This window comes from Aquarana catesbeiana, linkage group LG01 (assembly GCF_042186555.1).
Source record: "Aquarana catesbeiana isolate 2022-GZ linkage group LG01, ASM4218655v1, whole genome shotgun sequence".
Taxonomy (NCBI): Eukaryota; Metazoa; Chordata; class Amphibia; order Anura; family Ranidae; genus Aquarana; species Aquarana catesbeiana.
Window position 1 is genome coordinate 790,395,830 of NC_133324.1, and position 26,750 is coordinate 790,422,579.

At 38.5% G+C, this 26,750-nt stretch overlaps 1 protein-coding gene across 12 annotated transcripts in view; it reads left to right on the forward strand.

Moving 5' to 3' along the window:
- Window positions 1-26,750, forward strand: part of TENM3 (teneurin transmembrane protein 3) — a 1,659,985-nt gene that overhangs the window by 1,263,741 nt on the left and 369,494 nt on the right. Inside the window, exon 1 of one of the 12 annotated variants that reach the window (XM_073606857.1) lies at window positions 9,932-10,005. The exons of 10 other annotated variants lie outside the window; for them this stretch is intronic. In XM_073606857.1, coding sequence (XP_073462958.1) covers window positions 9,959-10,005 — 47 coding nt within the window. In that variant the 5' untranslated portion in view covers window positions 9,932-9,958. Of the gene's footprint in view, window positions 1-9,931; window positions 10,006-26,750 lie in introns of those variants that run through there. One more of the 12 variants, XM_073606866.1, reaches the window with a different exon arrangement.

The following is a 26,750-nucleotide window of genomic DNA, read 5'->3' on the forward strand; positions in this document are numbered from 1 at the left end:
GGACCAAGCATCATTTGATTTTCCCCATTAAAATACAGACAGCAAAACATACATTCGATTTAGTGAAGTCTTTGTGTCAACAAAGCGTTGCTATTCCTTGTGCCTTGCTTTCTTCTCTGAAAGGCACTTGCTCAATTTAGAGGAACGTAATCCCATTTGATGGCAGACCCTACATTTAATATTAATAGTTTTAGTAGCAACCCTTACATCAAAATAATCTTCTATCCGAGGAAAGTCCTGTATCTCTTGTGACCGAAACTAGAGCTAGTGTTGTTTGAACATAAAGATGTGCAAGGAATGACCATTTTGAACCCAAAGAACCATCTCTGGTGTAACTCTATCAGAATGCTTTTTGTCAATTAAAGTTTGTAGCTCTTACACTGTGGAGCTCCTAGTCACGTGGCTACAGAAGGCAGAGCTGTGTGTGTGTGCTACCCATATTTACCAGCTTTGGAATTCAATAAATAGACATTCCATTTTGTACTCTGAGAAAACCTCAACACATTTGCACATCTATCATTTTCTAGAGACTCATCATTAAATTATTATTCATTTACTGTAAGATCTACTGGCTAATTGGGCAAAGCAAACATACTAAAAGTTTTAGTAATTTCAGAATCAACAAATGCATATTTCGCAGAACAAAACTTGCTGATCATGGAAAGCACATTTGATAGGAAAGCCTGCTATGCAAATCAGTAAAGTCTATGCAAAGCCAAACCATTTTCTTTAGTTTTGGATAGAGTAGGGAATGGTTATGACCCCTGGTCCATCCCTGTCAGAGGAGATCCCTGTAAAGTGAAGGGATTTTCCCTTCTGGTCTGAGTCATGATCTATTATCTACAAGCTGACCGGCATACACTTAGGTAATGACCCAACTGCATTCCTCCTACAACTTAACCCCCTTTCCAGAAGACAATATAAAAATAATATTTTTTTCCCCACCTGATTGATGGAGACACAGTGTGCATTTCAACCACAAATTACCCCCCCCCCCCCTTATAAGTAGACCAATGGCTGACTACTGTATAAGAAATCAATACAATATGCTTAGTGCACTGGTCCAAATCATTTGGTGGAGGGGGGATTACGGTGTGGGGTCGTTTTTCAAGAATTGGGCTTGGCCCCTAAGTTCTAGTGAAGGGAACTCTTAAGGCCTCAGCATACCAAGGCATTTAGGACAATTTCATGCTCCCAGCTTTATAGGAACATTTTGGGGATGGCTCCTTCCTGTTCCAACATGACTGCTCACCAGTGCACAAAGCAAGGTCCATAAAGACATGGATGATCGAGTTTTGGGTGGAGGAACTTGACTGCCCTTCACAGAGTCCTGACCTCAACCTGATAGAACACCTTTGGGATGAATTAGAGCGGAGACTGAGCCAGGCCTTCTCATCCAACATCAGTGCCTGACCTCACAAATGCGCTTCTGGAAGAATGATCAAACATTTCCATAGACACACTCCTAAACTTTTAGACAGCCTTCCCAAGAATTGAAGCTGTTCTAGCTGCAAAGGGTTGGCCAACTCGATATTGAACCCTACAGGCTAAGATTTGGGATGCCACTGAAATACATGTGCGTGTAAAGACAGGTGTCCCAATACTTTTGGCAATACATTGTATTTCTTTTAGGACTATTAGCGCTTTGTAAACTGATCATTTTAATCAATGGGCCTGCAGAACAGGTTTTTTTTTAGCATTACACGTAATGTTTTTAAACTTGAGATATTTTCATTAAATCTGAACATAGGGCATGAAGAGTGTCAGGATTATCACAGTTCACTATGGATTAAATGTCATGAAAGATATGCTGAGGCTGCTAATCTTGGACTACTTTTGAAAATGCTACATGCCTGGCTGTTATGTAGTTCTACTGGCTTCAGTGCTTTCTATGTCACTAACCTAGGTCAAGTATTTGGATCAGGAAAGGAAGATATGTGTGTACTATACAATATATATAAGTATTTAGCATGACAGGCAGCAACGGCAGCCTCCATGTTTTTCTCAATAAATGTTGCATTTAAGAAGCTTACAATTGTTTTACATATAATGAAAGATCTCACCCAAACAGTCAATAAAATGATGCTTAAACTCACCTGTGCATGTACTGACATGGGTGAACAGAGCCAGGACTAGTGGAAAGTCTCTAATCTAAAATAATCATTTAATAAAATTAATTATTCTTCACCTATTACTTAAATTGAAATGATTAAATGATGAGTTTTATTTAGAAATGCCAAACTTAAAAGAAATAACACTTGTGTGTGATAAAATCCTTCAATTACCATATTTAATAAATAGAAGTTTTAGATAACTGGACACAATTATAGTGAGAATTGGTATTCTTACAAACAATGATAGGAAATATATTTCTGTTACGGAGCTGATTTAAATATCCTTTGCCCACTCTATTAATCCTCATTGGAGCAAGGCTTTTCAAACTGTGCGTGTACATTTACTTGTTCCTACGCCTTCACAATATTCATGCATGCTAATAACAAACCGATCAACAGACTTATCAAAGACATTCCTGCTAGCAATAACCAGTGAGCAAGTCACAGGAGCTCATGCATGTCTATTACAACTCAAAATTGGGAGCGTACCCACCTGTTGTGATGTGAGCATTTTGAAGCTAGCTGTGGGCTCTTCTGGGTACACACTTTGCACACAGTATACACAGTATTCCATCATAAATATAAATGTGGTTTATTTAATATAACCATGCATTGTTTTACACCACACACACCCACCTGCTTGCTGCACGTCCCTAAGATAGGTTCGTCTTATAAGGATGTAGATTTGGCCAAAGGAGAAAATCATTTGTGGACATTTTCTCTGCACTGGTTTCAAGTGTGTGTGTGTATATATCTATAGATATATATAGATATATATCTATAGCTATATCTCTATATCTATATCTCTATATCTATATATATATATATCTATATATATATATCTATATATATATATATATATAGATATATATCTATAGATATATCTATCTATATCTATAGATATATATCTATATATCTATAGATATATATCTATAGATATATATAGATATATATCTATATAGATATCTATATATATATATATATATATATATATATATATATATAGATATCTATATAGATCTATATAGATATATATATATATATATATAGATCTATATAGATATATATATATATATATCTTGAGGAGCTAAGTGTTGGCATCTTAATAAATCATACTATTCCTGGTGAGATAACAATTCTTATTCAGAACCTATTTAAGCCTAAAAACATAGATCTCTATGCTTATAACAAGAGTATAGGTTGCTGAGATTATTTACAGTATAACATTTACCCTGGCACAATTGACATTAATTTATTTATGGGTTACATATCATTCTAATTGGGCTATGCCCTGATTTCTGTAATAAAAAGTCTAAATTACATGTCTAATAAGAAGAAGAATAGCTGGACTCGATGCTGTCCACCAAAGGCTCTAGAAGGTACATGTCTGATGGCTCATCTGGAAGCAGCCGATGAGTAAACTCCTTCTACCACCGGACCAGAATAAAAGGGAACAGCTAGATGCCAGTCCAGTCTAAAAACAAAGCGAGGGGAAAACACTGTAACCGCAATGCAGAAGGGGAGGGAAATAATCCAGCAATTGAGGACCTGTTAAGGTCAAATTATGGTCATTAGTGAGTTAATAAAAAAAGAGGGATACATGTTTGTACATTGGAAATGGGATGGGAAATGGGGGGGGGGGGTCACAGAACATTTTATTGTGTATTGCTATATTTTGTAGACATTTAAAGTTCCTTGTGGCATGTCATGACTTGACAGATAATGCATGTTTAGTAAATCCAATCTGGTTGGTAATTTTTAGCAGAACTAGTTCTACTTCGCATTTGCATGCGTAGATATCTGACTAATCCAAATAGAATGCTGTGACCCCCACTGTATGTCAACTAAGTTGTTTTCTACTTCCATTTAAAATCCATTGCAACCTTCATACGCATGCTTGTGAACCTGGATGACTTTGGTTGAATTCAAATGCATACAATCTGGATAGCTAATTTCTACAAATAGTTTATATAAAGCATATTGTTACAAGCAAGTTTGTTTTTATACCCATATTAAATGTTACCATCAACTAAATCATTATTTTAATGAAGGCATTGTATTGTTACATTTTTGTACATTGCTGAAAGGAAGTGTTTGGTCTAATAAAATTGTACTCTTTTTGCCACAATCACTATGAGGTTCTTTTTAAATTATTATTATTTTGGAAAACTGTTTTAATATGCAACTTTTGATATTTCCATAACATTCAGTACTCATTAGATTCAAAAGCAAATTAAACACTGTGCATCGTATATGTCACGGTATTTGGTGTGATGCTGTTTGGAATTAGCATAGAAACATAGGCGTTATGAAAAAAAAAAAAAAAACTAGCTAAAAATAAAGAGCTGTTTTTTTATCTTGTGTGAGACTAGTGTCCCTGCTAACAACTCATCTTGATGTGGTTGTTGCCCATTGCAATGCCCGAATTTCAAAGACTGGGATAAATGTCATGAAAGAATCCTAGTGTTGAAACTGTATTGTTGAAGTATTTTGTTTGCTTTTTTTACAGTTATAAAATGAGGTTATTTAACTATGCAGCAGTAGAGGGAAATCACAAGAGAGTGCACACCAAGAAATCAAGATAGATTGCAAGTGTAAGGTGATGGTAGTACACTCAGTTTTAGCTAATATATAGTTGGGACACTTAGCACCATTTACTCCACAGTGTTTGGTATAAAGTCAGGAAGTGGGATAAGGGCACTCACAATGGATTAACAGGCCCAGAGAGGTAGCAGGAAGGGGTGTGAGACCAGGATAACATAGTGGAGGTCAAGCTGTGACTTCATCTGGCGGCTTTCATTTTGGTAAGTACAAACACCTACAAGGAAATATATTGCGGAAATATTTGTTCTGCACCCAGATATAGGGTATGGGGTAAGGAAGGGGTCAAGTTTTTATTGCTGTCTGTGTCCCCACTGTGGAGATTTACCCTTCTGTTTATAATGGTGACCATTGTCAATCCAAGCTGTCTTGAGAACAAAAGGATAAGGGATTTTTTTCAATGGGGCAAATATTCCAATGACAACTGTCTGAGGTGGAAATTCATCTCCTTTTAGAGGATTTATTTATACTTCATGCTGTGTATTAAAGGCATATGAAAGGAAATCTGCCTTGCAGGGCACAGGCTGCAAAAAATAACTTAACAAGGGTCTATTCAAAATGAAAAAAAAAGGTTTTGGCTACTGTATACATACACTTCAATTATCATGTATGCTGCTGTTGCTATTTTCTCTCCCTTGTAACTCTGACCCACACCCCTCTTCACCCTCATCTCTCCTGGCCACCTGTGGTAACCCTTCTTGTGTTTTATTAAATCATAATACACTTAAGACAGAATTTCTTTAAAAGAGAAGTTCAGGATTTAAAAAAAATAAACATTTATACTCACCTAGGCGGAAGCAGCATCGATCCAATGATGCATCTGTCCCCCGCCAGCTCTGCAGTGAGAACTGAGCGATCAAATACTGCTGAACCTTCAATTCTCTCCTTCCACTCTGAGCAGAGAGCCATAACTTTCAGTCAGCGGCTCATTGCTCTCCCCTCCGGCACTCACTGGAGCGCTGGGCTGTGAAGGGGGTGGAAGGGGCTGGCTCAGGCTCTTGGCAGATCACTTTTGACAGAGCCAGGTGCCAGTCCAGGCTTCTGGGAGGATACCGACCATGTGGTTGGGATCATTCCCACGCCTAAACTGGCTGAATGACGAGCGCAGAGCGCGTTGCACTCCTGTGATCCGTAGGATAAGCATGGCCTAAAAAGCCTTGGTGATACTTCTCCTTTAATTAACAAAATTAAAATATATACAGGCTGCATTACAAGTAATGTAATTCTGGACAGGATTGGATAATTTAATACTTTTTACTGGAGGATTTAAGCTGCCATGTTGCTGTTCAGTTGGTTGCTTTGGGAAATGCAGAAGCTTTGAGTCCTTCAGTTGTTGTAAACCTTTATGTTTATTTCCAGTTCTTTTTGTATTGTCAATGATTCATCAATTCCATGGCCTTTTTCAGCATCTTTTATGTTTACCATGACTTACAGGTTATCCCAAGGAATGCGCTCTGAATTCTCCTTAGCATTGTTTTTTGGCATTCCAAGTAGACAAGTTGTAGAAAAGTAGACATCTTGTCAATATTGCATGACTAGTGCAGCATGCATGTTTTAGATGGCTGCTTAGAAAATCCCCCCAAACAAGTCATGCTCTTTGAAAAACAGTGCAGCGCAGATATGGTATGCTATGCACATTTTTTTGTTTTAATGTTAAACCGAGACTCATGTCTTATTCTTATGAAGTAAGTCATAAAAGAAGACATTGCACCAAAGAAATGAGCAAAATATATAAAAAAATCAGTCTTGATTGAACATGCGCTCATCATTTCCCTTTGATCTTTATTTTCATGACAGTCAAATTCTGGGATTTGCACTGGTACCTTTGTCATCTGCCTTTTCCCTGTTTTTGTGTTCATGATATTTCACTTACACAAATACTAAACCATAAAGTTTCATTTTGAAAAACTAACTTACCAATGTCCATCTATACTTCTCACTGGTAGAATGATGCATACTTGTCAATGCATTCCCATACCCATACCTTTGAGGGGTGACCATGGCCATGCGCGGTGGACAGTATCTAGAGATGTATCTTGCTTTGAGTGTTCAATAAAATAAAAAAGCTTAAAATAGGTAACAAAGCATTTAGAAATAATTTGTAATATTAATGATAATGATAAATATATTGTTTTAGATAATGTTGTGAATTTGTACATTTCCTAGTAGTAAAATACTTTTGTTTCTTTTTTATGGAATTGTTTTAAATGTTTGCTGCTTGACCCTTGGGTTCATCTTTTTGTAGATTATTGGTTTTTATATGTTTTATTTTACACTATCATTAAAGAATAGATAAAATGTGGACTGGGTTATAACTTAAATTTATTGCTCCTTAATCACATATTTGTTAAATGGCATAGCAGAATTGCCAGTTTCATATCTGCATCTAGACTGTGATGGATTTGGAACACCATAACGAAATTCAAACATTTTTATTTTAAACTTTTTACTATGTTATGAGTAATATTATGACACAGGGTAATTAAAGTTAAATATGAATTCTGTTTTTTTTTAATTTTTATATGTTTCATCAGACTTGAAATGTTCATTTGCCCATTGAAACCAGTTCATCTTAAAACTGGCCATATACATTAGTCATGGCATCTTTCTCTAAACAAAGGGCATGGTAGTTGGGTTTCTGCTCATGCTGAGAGCAATAGATGAGAGAGTCATGTGCCGAGAATCCTGACAGCAGGAAAAGAAGTAGCAGTTAGGGAAGATGTCTAACCTGTTTGATGGCTTTGTTCCCCAAAAACACTTATTCAAGGCTGTTGTGTGCTTCTCGTGGACATAAGATGTTTGTTCAATCTTGCCCAAAAAAATAAGCCGTTCAGGTGACTGTTATACATTATAATACCTATAGTCAGTGCTCATTTTTTCACACTTTTTTAATAGATAATAAAAGCTTTGTTGAAGGCTTTACTGAACACTTTTAATACTATTAACCAAAATGTTCTTTAAAATGAAAAGCAAATGATCATTAGTGCAATGTAAAGAGACCATAATTGACACATAATTGTAAGCCTAGAAAATATAACATTGTGTGTCTATATTTTCTTTATTACAAATTAGAGAGCCTTTACTATAATGTACATGCAAATTAGCATCTCTGTATGTAATATAATTTCCAGAAAGCATAGCCTAAAAGTTTTCTTACCCATGTTCAGTGTTATGCCCCGTACACACGGTCGGATTTTCCGATGGAAAATGTGTGATAGGACCTTGTTGTCGGAAATTCTGACCGTGTGTAGGCTCCATCACACATTTTCCATCGGATTTTCCGACACACAAAGTTTGAGAGCAGGCTATAAAATCTTCCGACAACAAAATCCGTTGTCGGAAATTCCAATCGTGTGTACACAAATCCGACGGACAAAGTGCCACGCATGCTCAGAATAAATAAAGAGATGAAAGCTATTGGCCACTGCCCCGTTTATAGTCCCGATGTACGTGTTTTACGTCACCGCGTTTAGAACGATCGGATTTTCCGACAACTTTGTGTGACCGTGTGTATGCAAGGCAAGTTTGAGCCAACGTCCGTTGGAAAAAATCCTAGGATTTTGTTGTCGGAATGTCCGAACAAAGTCCGACCGTGTGTACGGGGCATTATAGTGAAATGTGTGAAATGTGTTCATATCTGACAATAGATAGTTGTTAATCTTCATACATATTCCCTTGTATTCATGACACTGTAAAAAATATATAGGGATATTTAAAATGATCTGTAGTAATTAAGTATACAAATGGGTATTAGTAGCATGTATATGCTGGTACCCTCTAGCAGCTATTCAGATGACCTGTAGGGTAATTAAATATTCATTCTTATTGCTCACACAGATTACCATAGTAATGAGTACTGTATAATAGATATATTGTATCTTTATTTGTCATTAAGTAAAGGAAAGCTATGGTCACAGCACCCGTTTTCATTTTATAACATCAGCATTGTAATAACAATACAAATTATTGTTATTTTTGACAATCCAATATACAATAGGTTTACCTGAGAAATCTACTTTCATGTTGTGAGTTCTGCCTGTTTGCTGGCCATGCCTTTCCACAACTTCCTGGATAAACAGAATGCTTTGCAGCTTTTCCTCTGCTGTTCACTTCTAAGGACTACATATCTCATGGTACTTTGCTGCCTCCAAGCAGAAATTCCTGTACTGTCTCCACCACCTGAAACTCCTCCTCTCAGCACCTATGTAGTTCAGGAAGCAGGCTCCATGAAATGTGTGACATATCAGTGCCTATTAACAGGGCATATTGAATATGTGTCTCAGAATTCCAGGACATAAATGTGGAGGAATTTTCACAAAGTAAGTTTACAAAGTTCATAGACAATCAGAGAAATAGGAGCAAGCTAGAAATACATGAAATACAATGTAGAAATTAAGGCGATACTAAAGGCTTGTTTTTTTTTTTTTTTTTTTGCTTAAAAATTACAAACATGTCAAACTTACCTGCTCTGTGTAGTGGTTTTGCACAGAGCAGCCCAGATCCTTCCCTTCTTGGGTCCCTCGCCGACACTTCTGGCCCCTCCCTCCTGCTGAGTGCCCCCACAGCAAACAGCTTGCTATGGGGCACCCGAGCCAAGCCGCTGCTCTAGGTATCCATTCAGACATGGCCCCTCCCCTGCTCTCTCCTGATTGGATCACTCACTTTGATTGACAGCAATGGGAGCCTATGGTACCTGCTGCTGTCTCAGCCAATGAGGAGGGGGAGTCCCAGACAGCCGAGCCTCTTGAACAACATCGCTGGATCGAGATGGGCTCGGGAAAGTATTATGGGGGCTGAGGGGGGCTGCTGCACACAAAAGGTTTTTTATCTTAATGCACAGAAATGCATTAAGGTAAAAAACCTTCTGCCTTCACAACTATTTTAATATATGATTTTACATTTTGACCATAGATATGCTTTAAAAATTGGCTTTGCTGGAAGAACATTTTTCATTCATGTCCCTAACATTTCCTCTATTTCTCTTCATAAAGAAATGTTACATGATACCTGCATCATAGTGTGTTCAACTTTTTGTTTAAAAGGATCAATTTTTGACTAGGTAGCTTTGCTACAGTAATGTAGTTTACTACTAGGGCCACAACACATTTATCTTAACCGCATTTGTGGCATCAATTATTTTGAATTGGCTTTTGTTTGACCCATTGTAATGCTATTAATGTTTTTCTTATAGAAAATTAGCAAATCACCCAGTTCTTGAAAATGGGCATGACAACTTTATAGAGATGGCTGTGTTTCCACCACCTTGCCATGATGGCGACTATGGGGATGGGTATGTGTCTCTATGTTATTTTGATCCTAATGCTTACATGGAAAAGCCAGCCACAGCAATGTCTTCCAAAAAAGTCAGTCATCCAAAAAGTATTAGAATATTATTATTCTTAAAAGTTTCACTGGTTTGATTGGAAAGGGGGTCAACGTTGTAAGGATTTCCACCAATGCTACAAAGTAAGAAATGTTTTAACAGAAAAAGCGGTGGTCCTAGTCACTGGCTCCTCTGGGAGGATGGAGGACGTGCATTGCATGAAAAAGGAACTTTTTATTTGGCTTGTCAATCCTCAATGACACAATTTCATCAAATAATGCTCCCGAATTTTATCATCTATGAATGTCAATGTATGTACAAAACTATAAAATAACTGTCACCCGTATTAGAAGATTTCAGTTTACTGCAATGATTTTCCTATTAGAAAGTTTTCATTCTGGTTATCTCTAATGCCACGTACACACAAGCAGTTTTGCCGTCTGAATAAACTCTGAAGGTTTCTTCGACGGAATTCCGCTCAAGCTGTCTTGCATACACACGGTCACACCAAAGTCCGACCGTCAAGAACGTGGTGATGTACAACACGTACGACGGGACTAGAAAAAGGAAGTGCAATAGCCAGTGCACCACCCTTTGGGCTCCTTCTGCTAATCTTGTCGGAACAGCATACAGACAAGCGGTTTTTACAAAAGTAATTAGTTCCGTCGGAAAAATATAGAACATGTTCTCTATCTAAGTCCGTCTGAATTTTCGATGGAAAAAGTCAGATGGGGCATACACATGGTCTGCTCGTGTGTATGTGGCATTAGATTTCTCTCGAGCTGCACAAAACAGAACGGTTTTCTGTCCCTGTATGTCATACTTTGCAACAGCCCCATTCCTACTAGAACTGATGACTTCTGATTTTCTGCCTATTACGTCTCATATACAGGAATCTGATTAAATATGGAAATATGCAGATTGGCGTTTATTATAGCTGTTTACAGCAGAGAGCTGTGGTCTTGAAATAGCTTTTTTTTCCAGAGCATTACATTTGTTGAAATGACTGTCAGGTGATATTAATTCAGGTAACATAGCAATGAAATTTATCTTGTTTGTAAGCTTTTCATTTTGAAAATTACGCTGGCAGGGATCACCTCCCGGTGTGAAAGTTGTCCAGAGATAATAGCGCATCAGTTTGAAAACATAATAGATTTGAGAATACAAACCCGCCAACAGCGCACCAATGCTGTTTATCAGCCTCCAGAACATACTGTGTCACAGTCAGAAGCATTATGTATTTGCACTTTTCTTCATTTTATGCCACTTGCACTTTATTTACATGTAAATGTTGTATGTTAGAGGAGTTGTTAACTGACATGTAGCTTGATATTGCTGGGTCAAATAGAAGAGAAAAGAGCTTTGCTCTATTGCTTTCGGTCTACATTGCAATCTTATGTAATGCAAGGATGACCATTATGTATTTTAGTCATCATCGTGATATGTTTAGCTCAGATATAACAATAGCATGCTTTCTCCCTGGAACATCCATCTACTATTAGTGGTTAATATTGCCTGTCCAGAACTGTTGGGTGGAACACATTGTAATAAAACTTGTGCTGATAGCTGCATTCCTTCAGAAACAAGATCTGCAAGCTGGATTTTCTGTTTTACATGCTAGGTCTAATACATTTTGCTTCACACCCTTACATTTTCTATGGGAGTGAAGGGAGAACTTTGGGAAGAATCCTAGGGCTACCATCACTGACAGAATTCAGTGAGCAATGGCCATGAGGCACTGTCCAGAGGTCTAGTTGAGGGATTTCCATACTTGAGACCCAGTGCAAGTATGTTGTTAATGAGCTTTATTATAATGGCTTCCACTCAACACTGCCACTTCAGCTGAGTAAACGAAACTACTTTAATTGTGAAGCAAATATTTCTAGCCTTCAGAACCTGAAGCTGAAATATCCACATACATGTTCTAACATATACTTGTCAACACTGAATAAGCTGAATAACTTGATGATAGTCAGGTGCATTTCAGCTAAATTCTTGCCACACCCAAAATAATTCCCATCTGCTCTTCTTCCTGAATTGTGGGGCATCGGGTCCCTTTCATTGCCAAATTTTCAGGCTTATTTTCAGAGGACACCTAGAACATGGTCTTTCTGATACTTTGGTATGTGGATGAAGCTATGACGCACTATATAATCAATATTATATTGTGTCAAAATGATTTTAGGTTCTCGAAGGCACCATCGCGTCCTTTTTGAAGGTGTTTGCAAGCAACAATACCACATTTTAACTGAATTGCAGGATTATCCGAGTTTTACAGTCATGGCCGAAATTGTTGGCACCCCAGAAATTTTTCCAGAAAATTAAGTATTTCCCATAAAAAAGTATTGCAGTAACACATGTTTTGCTATAGCCATGTTTATTCCCTTTGTGTGTATTGGAACAAAACAAAAAAGGGAGGAAAAAAGGCAAATTGGACATAATGTCACACAAAACTCCAAAAATGGGCTGGTCAAAATTCTTGGCACCCTTAACTTAATATTTGGTTGCACACCCTTGGGAAAAAATAACTGAAATCAGTCGCTTCCTATAACCATCAATAAGCTTCTTACACCTCTCACCCAGAATTTTGGACCACTCTTCCTTTGCAAACTGCTCCAGGTCTCTCTTATTGTAGGGGTGCCTATTCCCAACAGCAATTTTAAGATCTCTCCACAGGTGTTCAATGGGATTTAGATCTGGACTCATTGCTGGCCACTTTAGAACTCTCCAGCGCTTTGTTGCCATCCATTTCTGGGTGCTTATTGACGTATGTTTGGGGTCATTGTCCTGCTGGAAGACCCAAGATCTCGGACGCAAACCCAGCTTTCTGACACTGGGCTCTACAGTGCAACCCAAAATCCTTTGGTAATCCTCAGATTTCATGATGCCTTGCACACATTCAAGGCACCCAGTGCCAGAGGCAGCGAAACAAGCCCAAAACATCATTGAACCTCCACCATTTTTCACTGTAGGTACTGTGTTCTTTTCTTTGTAAGCCTCATTCCATTTTTGGTAAACAGTAGAATGATGTGCTTTACCAAAAAGCTCTATCTTGGTCTCATCTGTCCACAAGACGTTTTCCCAGAAGCATTTTGGCTTACTCAAGTACATTTTGGCAAACTGCAGTCTTGCTTTTTTATGTCTCTGTGTCAGCAGTGGGGTCCTCCTGGGTCTCCTGCCATAGCGTTTCATTTCATTTAAATGTCGACGGATAGTTCGCGCTGACACTGATGCTCCCTGAGCCTGCAGGACAGCTTGAATTTCTTTGGTACTTGTTTGGGGCTGCTTATCCACCATCCGGACTATCCTGCATTGCAACCTTTCATCAATTTTTGTCTTCCGTCCACGCCCAGAGAGATTAGCTAGAGTGCCATGGGTTGCAAACTTCTTGATAATGTTGCGCACTGTGGACAAAGGCAAATCTAGGCCTCTAGAGATGGACTTGTAACCTTGAGATTGTTGATATTTTCCCACAATTTTGGTTCTCAAGTCCTCAGACAGTTCTCTTCTCCTCTTTCTGTTGCCCATGCTTAGTGTGGCACACACAATGCAACGACTAAGTGAACTTCTCTTCTTTTTATATGCTTTCAGGTGTGATTTTTATATTGCCCACACCGGTTACTTGCCCCAGATGAGTTTAAAGGAGCATCACATGCTTGAAACAATTTTGAAAGGGTGTCAAGAATTTTGACCAGCCCATTTTTGGAATTTTGTATGACATTATGTCCAATTTTCTTTTATTGCTCCCTTTTTTTGTTTTGTTCCAACACACACAAATGGAATAAACATGTGCATAGCAAAACATGTGTTACTGCAATACTTTTCTGTGAGAAATACTTGATTTTCTGGAAAAAATTCTGGGGTGCCAACAATTGCGGCCATGACTGTATGTGTGCCAACCAATCAACCAGTATGCTCTCCACAGGTAGTTGAACATAAGTCGAATACGTGAACCTTTATAGCGAACAACATTCCACTTTTGATTGAATTCTTATGATTAGTAAGACTGTTACATTTACTAAATGTCAAAAGGCTATTACATCCTTTATGAATGACTCTTTTCATGTTGTAAAGGTATCCCAGTTTATTTGAAGCATACAATAGGGGACGTTGCTTGTGAAACATCAATGTTTTATCAAGATGTTGATACATTTGATAAAAGGTAACAGGTCATTTACAAGGCCCTACTTTATGCAGTTGTGGAATGTTAATAATAATGATGATGTGTTGAAAGTAACTTGCCCTGACCAACACATCTTAAATCAAGCAACCTATGGCAAAATCCTCAGCTAGTGTTACATCAGTATTATCAAATGGAGAACGTTTGAAGTGATATTGTTTAACATTATTTGTGAGTGCTTGTATTCCACAAGTTTAACAGAACATATAACTATTTATCTCTATTTATATAGTATAGTGATTAGTCTTTCTGCCTAAAAGATAGTAAAGGCATGCATAGCTAATAACTGTCCCACATTTCTATTTGCATTCTCAGTTTACATGTTTCATCCCTGGACAATTTTGTCCCCGGGTTCTCTATACTGACCAACTCAGTAGAAGGAAACATTGTTCAGCAGATTCTTCTCATGTTCCCTGGGATTTTTCTATTAACATTTCTTGAATACTGTCGTCTGAAATGCACAAAACAGAATCTATATTCTAAATTTATGTCATATATGCATCATGGTTCTTTCTGAGAGTTTCAAAAAACTAGCTCAGTAGCAGTATGTCCCTGGACATTACACACACCGGCCACCTTATTAGGTACACCTTGCTAGTACCGGATTGGAACCCCTTTTGCCTTCAGAACTTCCTTAATTCTTCGTGCATAGATTCAGCAAGATGTTGGAAACATTCCTCAGAGATTTTGGTCCATATTGACATGATAGCATCACGCAGTTGCTGCATATTTGTTGGCTGCACATCCACAATGCAAATCTCCTGTTCCACCACATCCCAAAGGTGCTCCATTGGATTGAGATCTGGTGACTGGAGGCCATTGGACTACAGTGACCTCATTGTCATGTTCACAAAACCAGTTTGAGATGATTTGAGCTTTGTGACATGGTGCATTATCCTCCTGGAAGTAGCCATCATAAGACGAGTACACTGTAGTCATAAAGGGATGGAGATGGTCAGCAACGATACTCAAGTAAGCCGTGGAGTTTAAAAGATGCTCAGTTGGTACTAAGGGGCCCAAAGTGGGCCAAGAAAATATCCTCCACACCATTACATCACCACCGCCAGCCTGAGCCGTTGATACAAGGCAGAATGGATCCATACTTTCATGTTTACCCCAAATTCTGACCCTACCATCTGAATGTCACAGGTGAAATCGAGACTCATCAGACCAGGCAATGTTTTTTCCAATCTTCTATTGTCCAATTCTGCTGAGCACGTGCGATTTTGTAGCTTCAGTTTCCTGTTCTTAGCTGACAGGTGTGGCACCTGGTGTGGTCTTCTGTTGCTGTAGCCCATCTGCTTCAGGGTCCGGTGTGTTGTGCGTTCAGAGATGGTATTCTGCATACCTTGGTTGTAATGAGTGGTTATTTGAGTTACTGTTGCCTTTCTATCATCTGGAACCAGTCTGCCCATTCTCCTCTGCCTTTTGACATCAACAAAGCATTTTCATCCACACAACTGCCGCTCACTGGATATTTTCTCTTTCTCGGATCATTCTCTGTAAACCCTAGAGATGGTTGTGCGTAAAAATCTCAATAGCAGTTTTTGAAATACTCAGACCACCCCGCCTGGCACCAACAACCCATGCCATGTTCAAAGTCACTTAAATCACCTTTCTTGCCCATTCTGATGCTCAGTTTGAACTCACCACGTCTACATGCCTAAATACATTAAGTTGCTGCCATGTGATTGGCTGATTAGCAATTTGTGTTACTAAACAATTGAACAGGTGTACCTAATAAAGTGGCAGTGAGTGTAAATTTCAATGCTGGAAGCTATAAAAAGCTGATTTAAGAATTTTTTTATGTCAGGGCAAAAAATTACTACAGTGCAAATGTCTACAGCAAGTAGGAACCTATTGTCTATATAAACCTGTCACTTTATTTCCCATTGTTACAGTGAGCTTGAAATAAAAAGTGCAGTAAAATGTAAGATGGTCAATTGCTGTGGGCTATCAAGACAATGGGGTTGATTTACTAAAGCTAGATAGTGCAAAATCTGTTGCAGTTCCAATCAGCTTCCAGTTTTTTTTTTTGTCAAAGCTTAACTGAACAAGCTGAAATTAGAAGTTGATTGGCTACCATATATAACTGCACCAGATTGTGCACTCTCCAGTTTTAGTAAACTCACCCCACCCCATTTTCTTTCAAAGTATGTTGTTGACACTACCTACAAACATAAGATGGTAATTGGACATGCAGCCATTGTCTGACCTTTTGTACAGATGTGTCTTGAGACGTTTGAATGGCCTTAATGTGTATGTTAAGGCCTATGGAGAAAGGAACTGCTTTCTCCATAGGCGAAAAACTGCTCCAGCTTTTTTTTTTTTTTTTTTTGTGTAGTTAATGGGGGCCAGATGGAAAATGCAAGGTCCTTTTCCACACCTTCTATTTAGGTTTTGTGCAAAGACCAATAAAAAAAAACAATGTAAGCTTAATTTTAAAGAAAGTGTAATACATTTTAAAGATTAAGGGTTGTATAAGCATGCAAAGTAATTGTGTAAGAATGCTCTGACTGAAGCAGTGGTTACCTGGATATCCTGTATATGAAGCGGTTAACACAAATCTATATTCACACTTTATTACCTGCTAATACCCCTGAAAAACAGACACCTAGGGGTGCCTTCTTGTACCATATTTATTTTTAGAGTAGTCATAAAACCCTGGACAAATAAAAGAGTGTTTGAAGACCACTTCATCCGTCCAATAAAGACACTATCTGCCTGGTCCTGACATTCTGAGTGCCCTTGACATACGTTTTATCTGGATAAAACCCTGGACAAATAGTGTACCAAGGTTAACTTTCCATCTTGAGAAATTGGAGCTCAACCCACCACTTTGCAATACCCCCTTGCTTCACACACTGCATAGGCACCTTGTAGGTGAAGAGATCTTAAGCACAAGGCCACCTTTAGTATATTGAGTTCTCCAGGTTTTGGGGCTACCTTAATGCTCTACAATATATAAAGACTTATGTGAAGAAACCTCTGGATGCCTGTTTTTATGCTATGCTAGTAGCTTAATAAAATCTTAGCAAACTTCTTCACTTTAAAGCTCAACTCCAGTTGTTTTCCCTTTCTGTTTTGAAGTCCACATGCCCCTTTTTTTAATAAAATGATTCATACATATTTTTAAAGTTTAATTAAAAGCAAAACTTTATTTTTTGTTTCATCGAAAGTGAAAGTAAAAGAAGATTCAAAACTCTGGGTTTACACCAGAACAGTAATATAGGAAAATAGACATTCAAAAAGGGCTGATATGAAATGGGTAGAGGTAGTGTCTCAGTCCCAAACAAAATATATATAAGATATAAGAGTCACACCTCAAACAAAATATATATTAAAAAATATGAAAAATGTATTTACATACATTTAAAAACCACATACAATATAACAACTTGTTAATGAACATCAATGCATAAATGGTGTATCACATGAAAAAAACTTTTTGATAGGACCTATAAATCCCATAAAGATACCACCATTAATCTGGAGCAACTGTTTGACAAGACAACTCTCGCAAGAGATAGAAGAAGTGATTAAAAACCTGCCAGCTCACAAATCCCCAGGCCCTGACGGCCTTCCGTGTACCTACTTTAAGACATTTTCACAGACCTTAACACCTTATTTCCAATCTCTATACTCCTCTCTTCTTATCCTCCCTGGCGGTATGATTATTTCAGATTTTAGGTGCTGAAAGCGGTACAATTATTTTGCATGGAAATTTGGCATTTTTTATTGTAGGCCTGTAATTCTTAACAATAACACACTTAAATCTGTCCAAACAAGAGTCTAGTAGATATCCCGGGTATAATGAAGTTTGAAACACAAAAACATAAATTATAATATAATAAATAAATATAAATAATTAAAAATAATAATAATGTAATAATAATAAAATAAATTTCCCCACTATTCACTATCGCTCAATTCTGCAAGTGTTTTAATTTACTATCACTGTTTTCTAGCTGATCTAAAGCCACTTCTGAAGTAAAGGGACACTTTTTGGTTGCTATGGACAATCTCCAGTTTCCAGGTAGAAAGAACAGTATATATCATATAAAACTGCATGCAGGGCATGGCCCAAAGCACTGGGGACAAAAGGGATGTGAAATAATTTCATACAGTACCGTAATCTGTAAGATTACGGTACTGTATGTGTTATGGTTTTTAAATTTTCTTGAATTTGCCACCAGGCTCCGCCCCTGTGCGTCGCGCCGCTCGCAGGGAACGGAGCCTGGCATGGAGAGGCTTCGGAGGAGACACAGCCCACGGACACTGCGGGGGACATCGCAGGATCCTGGGGACAAGGTAAGTAACGCCGCACCAGGATACTGCAATGTAATCCTGAGTGTGGCTCGGGGTTACCGCTAATGAGACTGAAATTTAACCCCGAGCCACACTCGGGATTACCGTCAGGGAGGTTAAAGGTACGATCCCACATTCACAGTTCCTGCATGCTAACATAAGTTATTCCTAAACCAGGTAAAGATCCCACATTACCAGATAACTATCGCCCCATTGCTTTAATAAATTCGGACTATAAAATTTTTACAAAAATATTAGCTAACAGACTATCCCCCCTATTACCAGCCCTGATTCATAGAGACCAGGTGGGATTCGTGCCCACAAGACATCCTGGAGACAATACGAGAAGAACCATAGATTTGATTGATTTAATAACTAAAACTAAACGTCCCACTATAGTATTAAGCCTAGATGTACAAAAAGCATTTGATCGTTTGAGCTGGCCATTTATCTTTGCAGTCCTGGCCACATTTGGAGTTTCAGGCCCCTTTATACAAGCCTTACGAACGTTTAATCTCATCCCACATCTCAAGTTCAGTTGTCTTCCCACACATCACAAAGATTTGCCCTTAGCAATGGCACTAGACAAGGGTGCCCTTTATCACCCTTCCTGTTTATATTGAGTCTCGAACCATTATCAGCAGCCATCAGATACCATCCTGAAGTCCGGGGAGTTTCCTTACGCCAACAGGACTACAAAGTATCCCTTTTTGCGGACGATATCTTACTGACCATCACCCGTCCCGACACCTCTTTACACTTTTTACATGATATATTATCCACTTTTGAAACCTTGTCCGGTTTTAAGATTAACCAGACTAAAACAGAAGCCCTCCCTATTAATATACCCCCAGACATGCTTAGCTCTTTGCAAAGCAGATTTAAATACAGGTGGTGTCAGACCTCTTTGAAATACTTAGGAATTCACCTTAACCCCTCATATAATTCACTCTATCAGGCCAACTTCCCTCCTATGTTTGCAGAAATCTCAAGACTTTTAAACCTCTGGACCCCCATCCCACTCTCTCTCCTGGGCAGAATCAACGTCCTCAAAATGTCGATATTGCCCAAACTGCTGTACTTATTTGAAACATTACAAATCCCAGTCCCAATCTTGCAGCTGAAAAATCTCCAGAGAAAGTGCCTTAATTTTATTTGGAATAATGCATCCCATAGAATTGCTCAATCAGTAGTCTTTTCCCCCAAAACTAAAGGAGGGTTGGCTGCCCCTGACCTCATCAAGTACTACTACGCCTCCCACCTCAGGGTTTTGACTACCTGGACCTCAAGGAAAGCTACTAGTAGATGGGCTGAAATTGAAATGGGGATCACGGCCCCAGTACATCCCTGTTACATGTTATGGCCTTTCTCAAACAAATTCATGACCCAATTGAGATCTCTTTGTTTGTCCCCGATGCTTTTTACTTTATCTGGAAGAGATGTGCAGACAAGTTTTCTCTTTGCTCATCGTGTTCCCCGCTCCAGAATGTCCTTTTTGATCCAGATTGCCTTTTGTACGAACAACCCCATGGACTCAAGCGGGTATATTTCAGCTGCGACATTTGGTACATCCGGTTACACGCATACTCCTATCATTCCCAGATCTCCAAAAAAAAACACGATCTCCCCGCCTCTATGGAGTATTTTTATATACAAATTAAACATTATTTCCATACCATCTCTCCTTCACTGTCCTTAGAAAAACCTACAGACTTCGAAATGCTATGTGCAAATGGCCCATATGAAACTAAACTAATTTCATCTATCTATAAAATGCTCCACGCAGTACTCCCTCTAACTGATAACACACATAATTACATGGTAAAATGGTCTAAGATGTTAAATCGTCCAATCTCACTGTTAGACTGGGGGAAAATTTGGGAATTATCTTCAAAAGTCTCAAGATGTGTAGCACAAAAGGAAACCGCTATCAAGATAATATTCTTTTGGTACAGAACTCCTGATTTGCTACATGCCCAGAATCCTACCCTTTCTAACCTGTGTTGGAGATGCGGCCAGCCCATTGGAACTCTCCTCCACATCTTTTGGGAATGCCACATTCTAGGCCCATATTAGAGTGAGATCCAAAGATTATTACAAACACTTCTTTCTGCAACCATTCCACTAAATCCCATACATTTTCTGGGTCCTCCTTTCCCGGATATCCTAAATCATCACAGAAACTTGCGTCATTCATATTATTAGCAGCAAAAAGAGCCATCCCTAGGCTCTGGCTCTCTACCTCCTCCCCCACTTTGCATCACACCCTCTCCATAATAGCAGATATACGCAAGATGGAGCAAATGTCTGCTAAGATTGAAGGTAACTTCCTCCTATTTGACAAAATATGGAAGGCTTGGGATGTTTCAATATTTTCTTCCTGTTGTTGTCACACCTTTTTAAAGCCCGCTAGCAATATCCTTTGACCATCCTTTACACCCGATTGTGGAGTTGACACATTTTAATTTATTTTTGACCTAAATTCAGATACAGTATAGACACTCTTTATTGAAATGATCCATTAATGGAAGCCGTCGACATTTGACTATACTAGTATCCTCACCAAGATATATTATATTACTTTATTTTGTCTATTGTTTTGATATATATAACTTCTTCTTTGATGTTAATTTGCCTTGATCTTTGTACCTTATGATACGTTGTTTTATAATTGTTAAAAACTGTTGAAAAATAAACAATTTAAAAAAAAAAAGACAACTCTCGCTTCTTCAGGAGAGGCACAGGGAAGTATCTGGAGATAAAGAACATGAATGAATAAAGAGGGCGAGAAAAAATAAAATAAAATAAATTAATTAAAATAAAATAATACTGTGATGTATTCAACTTACAGTTAGTTGCAAGATGCTTGCCAACTCTCACCATGGTGGTCAGGCTGCAAAGTATATGAAAAAACTCATATATAGCCGTGTATAAGGTACCCCAAAAGGGAAAAAGAAAAATCAATAAAGCCTGCCAAGAGGTCCACTATTCTATTCAGTAATATAGGAGAAATCTTCCAGTGAGGACACTAGTTTTTGTGACACCCCAGGATTCCCTTACTTTGGAGGGATTTCCTCTCACTTCCTGTTTTGGCCATGGGACAGGAAATCTCCTTCATGGGACATAAAAATCTGACCGGGGCCATAACCCTCCCTTACCCTAGCCGAAATGAAAAAACGTGCTGCCCCACTGGACTGGGCTTTTTTGTGGGGCCGCATATTTGCGCTCCCAGTACAGTGCCTGGGGTCTCATGGAGATCTCCAGGCCCCTTACGAACGATCTGAACCTGGAACTCCCGATTTTGTGTCACCTGATTGCTGTGATAGCCTCTGATTGGCTATCACAGTGATCATACACTGTGAAGCCTGCACCTGTTTTCTTTTTTGTTTTCTTTGTGAATGGAGGAGAGGGATGCATCATATCTCTCTCTCTTTCTCTCTCTCTCTCTCTCTCTCTCTCTCTCTCTCTCTCTCTCTCTCTCTCTCTCTCTCTCTCTCTCTCTCTCTCTCTCTCTCTCTCTCTCTCTCTCTCCTTGCAGAAAAAAGTGTGTACTTAATGAAAATAAATTGGATCAAGGTCAGGGTCAGTATTTTCTTTTACTATGATTGTCAGTGTATTTTAAGTCGGGTAGAAAAAAGGCAAAATGGGCACTATTGTTTTGGTCTGTACAACGGGTACAAACAACTAACATACACATATGTGGTATCGCTGGGATCGTCAGCAGCAGGAGAATATAATTTGGGTTGTTCTTTGGTGGAAGGTTATTTTAGTAGCAAGAAATATACTGCTATATTAAAAAAAATATATATTTTTTTTATTTTTACTATTTTTGGGCAGTTTTCCTTTGATAATAACAAAAAATCAGGAGATATTCATTACCACCAAAAAAATATAAATTTGTCCTTAAAAAAACAAGGTATAATTCACCTGGATGCACAAAGTAGTTGGTTGTGATGATATGTACGGTTTTACTTACACATGTAAAAGTTTTAAAGTTTTGCTTAGGCTTTTAGGTTTGTTTTACCCTTAGGCGCAAAAGGGTTAATTTTGCAATTTTTAGACTGGACCGATGATGTCAGGGTCCTTCTGCTTGATGGTGATGTTGGGTGTTTTATCCTCCCTGATTGAACGGTGCTCATGTAATGATGATTCATCTGGGGGTGAGAGGTCTGTGACAGTCTGGGCTCACAGGAAATGGGTTGAATGATGATGACCAGTGCCATCTAGTGGTGGAAAATATCTGCAGGCGAGAACTCTGGATTGAAGGTAAGTATTATACCAAAAGCTACTTTTTTATTTTTATTATTTCTGGGTACTTTTTTTAACCCAAGTTCAACTTTGGTCATGATTAAGGCCTGACGGCCGAAACGCGTTGGCTTTCTTTTTGACTGCTGTTCACATGCAATATCTTCCATGGCACCAGCCTTTCTCCTTTTTTGAAAGTTCAACTTTAAGCTAAAGCAATTGATTATGTCATTTCTGACACTAGTATGTATCAAGTAATGAAGGAGCTTTTTGTTTATGTATTTTGCTACAAGATAATAGAAACTGGAGTGAAAGAGGTTGTGAATGAATCAGTCTATGTTACTGCTCTTTAGTGGTTTCTTTGTAATAGGTAAAATTGTCCCGAATGTGAATTCAGCTGTCTCCATTTTTAGATTGAATCAACAGGTATGTCTTTTAGTACTAGCATTTTTTAAATTCCTAGAACAGTTACCCCCTTTTTTACATGCATATTTTTCAAAGAAGAAGAAAAATGTAGTATTTGCTTTTAATTCTAGTTGAAACTCCTAATCTGATGTTTAACGAAGGCTTTTGGAATAATCCATCTATTTCCGCTGTAAACTTCATGGCCCTGTTTTCTGGCAGGCATCTCCTCTGCATTTGTTCAGAGCGATAAATTCCTATTATGCAGATAACTTTATTAACAAGGAAAAAACGATTTATCCACCCTCGCTGGATATTGAAAAGCCTATGTGCAGGTGGCTACATAGGCATTTAGTTATTTTCTTGTTCAAACATGTTTCTTTGATTGTGATTGTATTGGCCCTATTTCTTTCTCTCCCTCGAACTTATGCTATCCTTTCAATCTGTTCATTGTCGGAGGGACCTGCCTCATGATGTACGAGATAATGAGAGTCGATGAAGACATATGTGCTTGATAAAGTCAGGAGATGGAGCACTCTCTATTCCGGCTGCTATTTAAAGAAGCCCTTGCATATATCTTGCTAGATCCTTGGGAAGGAATGTCTTTACTTGACAATTGGCCCGAATATTAAATAAACAATCGACAGCTGTGAAGAACAATGAGTACAGCCATTGTAAGAATAGAATTGTCAGCTTTTGAAGAGTGGATTCTTTTCAGACCTCGGATGTACTGCATCTGTGTAGTGTTTTATGAGCAGAATCGGATCCGCTGAACTATCTCATCTTCCTCCTCTTCTAGTCAGTAATAAGCATTTATATGTTTTTCCACTGTGCTGAGGCTCTAGTGGTTACACCCTTGTCATTAAATTGTTCCTCCTTCCCTAGCCATTACAAGGACCTAGAAAGAGGAAGACACAATCTGTTACAGCATGGGTGAGTGTAAAAATGAAGAGAGGTTTTATGGATACAAAATAAATGGGTTTATAGAACCGCCTCAAGTGCTGGACGAAGTCATACAATGCTATGTAGCTCCAGTCCACGTTTAACTATTGGGCTGCCTAAGGCACTACAAAAGCTGGTCACTTGTGCCACTTCCTTTATATTAAAGGAAACTGCTATGGACCCCTCAGAAAAAAAAAAAAACACAAATGTTCATTATACAAAGCAAGAAATGTAGCCATTTGACATTACCTTATTGGCTATTCAATTTCATTTTTTATGTATGCTGACATTGGAGGCAACAAAAAGTTTTCCTGGGCAACAATACTAGACAGATTAGTATATTGGAAATGTTTCTCCCTACTATTTCACATTTGTAAAACTATGGGGAGCATTATACTATTTACTTTACACCTTCACTCCCCTCATCCCCCTTCCTCCCAATGCTTCTAGTGCACTTCCCAACAAGAATATGCAAATAAATATACATGCTGCCCCACAAAACTACATCATATGACATTCACTCATACCCCAGGCATTACATTGTGGACTGGGAAATTGGTTTTGCCTGTTCTCCACTATTTATATCCACTTGAGCTAATGGAACAAATGGTGCCAAAAAAAAAATTATGTGAAGACCACAGCAGCTGATACAAAGGTACTATAACCTTAAGAGATGGATATATTTATTTATTTTTATTTCAGGTACTATATACAGAGTTTAACAGCGCTAATGGAATATGTTGAATGTAAAAACACAATTAAAGTGCAAAAGTGCAATATGCAAAAATAAATGATACAATGAAATAAAATAAAATTAACAAATGAAGTGCCAGGTGCTTCCAATGGCAATTCAAGTATCCAGAATTGGAAAATGTTTTCAGAGAACACAATCAAAAAATACACTCCCCTCTTGCGACCCCGCTCACCAGAGCTCATGGACCCTTGGCTTTGCAGTCCAGGAGTCAAAAACGCTTAATGGGGTCTCGGTATGTAAGGACAGAAGCGCTCCCACAGACAGTTTGCATATGGACCATAGAGCATGATATATGTTAAAAAAGAAGAGAAAAAAGCATATAGTGAAGTACTGCTGGCACTGGGTAACTGCGCATTAACAAAACGCCACTCACAAGACGGCTTGAAAAAACAGGCATCAGTGTGTTCCGGGTTCGCATCTGCAGCGTGCGTTCCACGGATACCGGAAGTTGCGTCACTGGTACGTGAAACCGGAAATGCATAGAACCCCCAAACATTATATATATTTATTTAGCAGAGACCCTAGAGTATAAAATGGCTTGTTATTTTTTTTTTTATTTATTGTAATTTTTTATGTTACATGGTTTTTGTGCAACGGTTTTTCAAATGCAATTTTTTTGGGAAAAATGCACTTTAATGAATAATAAATAGATACCTAAAATTGTGCACGCTTGTGGAATAGCGCTAAACTACGGTACTTAAAAATCTCCATAGGCTATGATTTAGAAAAGTCTACAGGTTACCAGTTTAGAGTTACAGAGGAGGTCTAGTGATAGAATTATTGCTCTTGCCCAGCAGCAAAACCGCCACTCAGGCCACTTTTATAAGAAAGTCCAGCATCTGAGGGAAAAAGTTATACTGGGGTTATGGCATCTAGCTGTAGCCATAACCCTGGTATTCAATGTCAAAGTAATGATGCGTTTTCCCAGTTAGGCAGTTGGCAAGTGGTTTTAAAACCAACATAATATACTTATCTGCTCTGTGCGATGGTTTTGCACAGAGCAGCCTCAATCCCCTTTTCGGGTCCCCCGCTGGTGCTCTTCCCCCTTGACCAGTGCCCCCATAGCATGTAGCTTGCTATGGCGGCACTGGTGCATGCTCGCCCTGAGCCCCGCCCTATGCGTTCATAACACACATAGTCCAGCAGCTCAGTCCCCTCCTGCTCTCTCCTCATTGGCTCACTGGCTGTGATTGACAAGGTTATGATGAAGAGAGAGAGACCCGGGACAGTGGAGGCTCCTGTGCGCATCTGGATCGAGAGGGGGCTCAGGTGAATATTAGGGGGGCAGTGGGGGGAGCAGCACACAGAAGTTTTTTTTTTTTACCTTAAAGTATAACTAAAGGCAAAACCTTTTTTTTTAGCTTTGGATAGAGTGGAGAGGGATTAGAACACCTGTCAGGCTTTATTGCTGATAGGTCTATTGATCCTATTTACAATTATCATTGAAAGCGAGAGTAAAAAAAAATTACCCACATTTTGGGATGTCCTCAGAAAAGTAATAGAGGGGAAATCTTCCAATGGGTACACAAGTTCTGGAGACCTGGGGGTCCCCAAGGATTTCCTCTCACTTCCTGTTTGGCTATGGGACAGAAAGTGAAGGAAAATCTCCGCAATAGGACACAGATGCCGGAAAAAAAAAAAAAAAACTGACTGAGGTTATAACCCTATCTTGCTCTATCCAAAATGAAAAATAAAAGTTTTGCCTTTAGTTTTACTTTAATGCATAGAATGCATGAAGATAAAAAAAAAACTTTCAGCCTTTACAACCACTGTAAAGACTTACTAGTGACCTACTAGGTAGCAGTACCGAATCACTGGAACCTGGAGGCACACAACCTTTGAAAGGATCGTTTCTATTAAACAAAATGTTTTGTTGTTTTA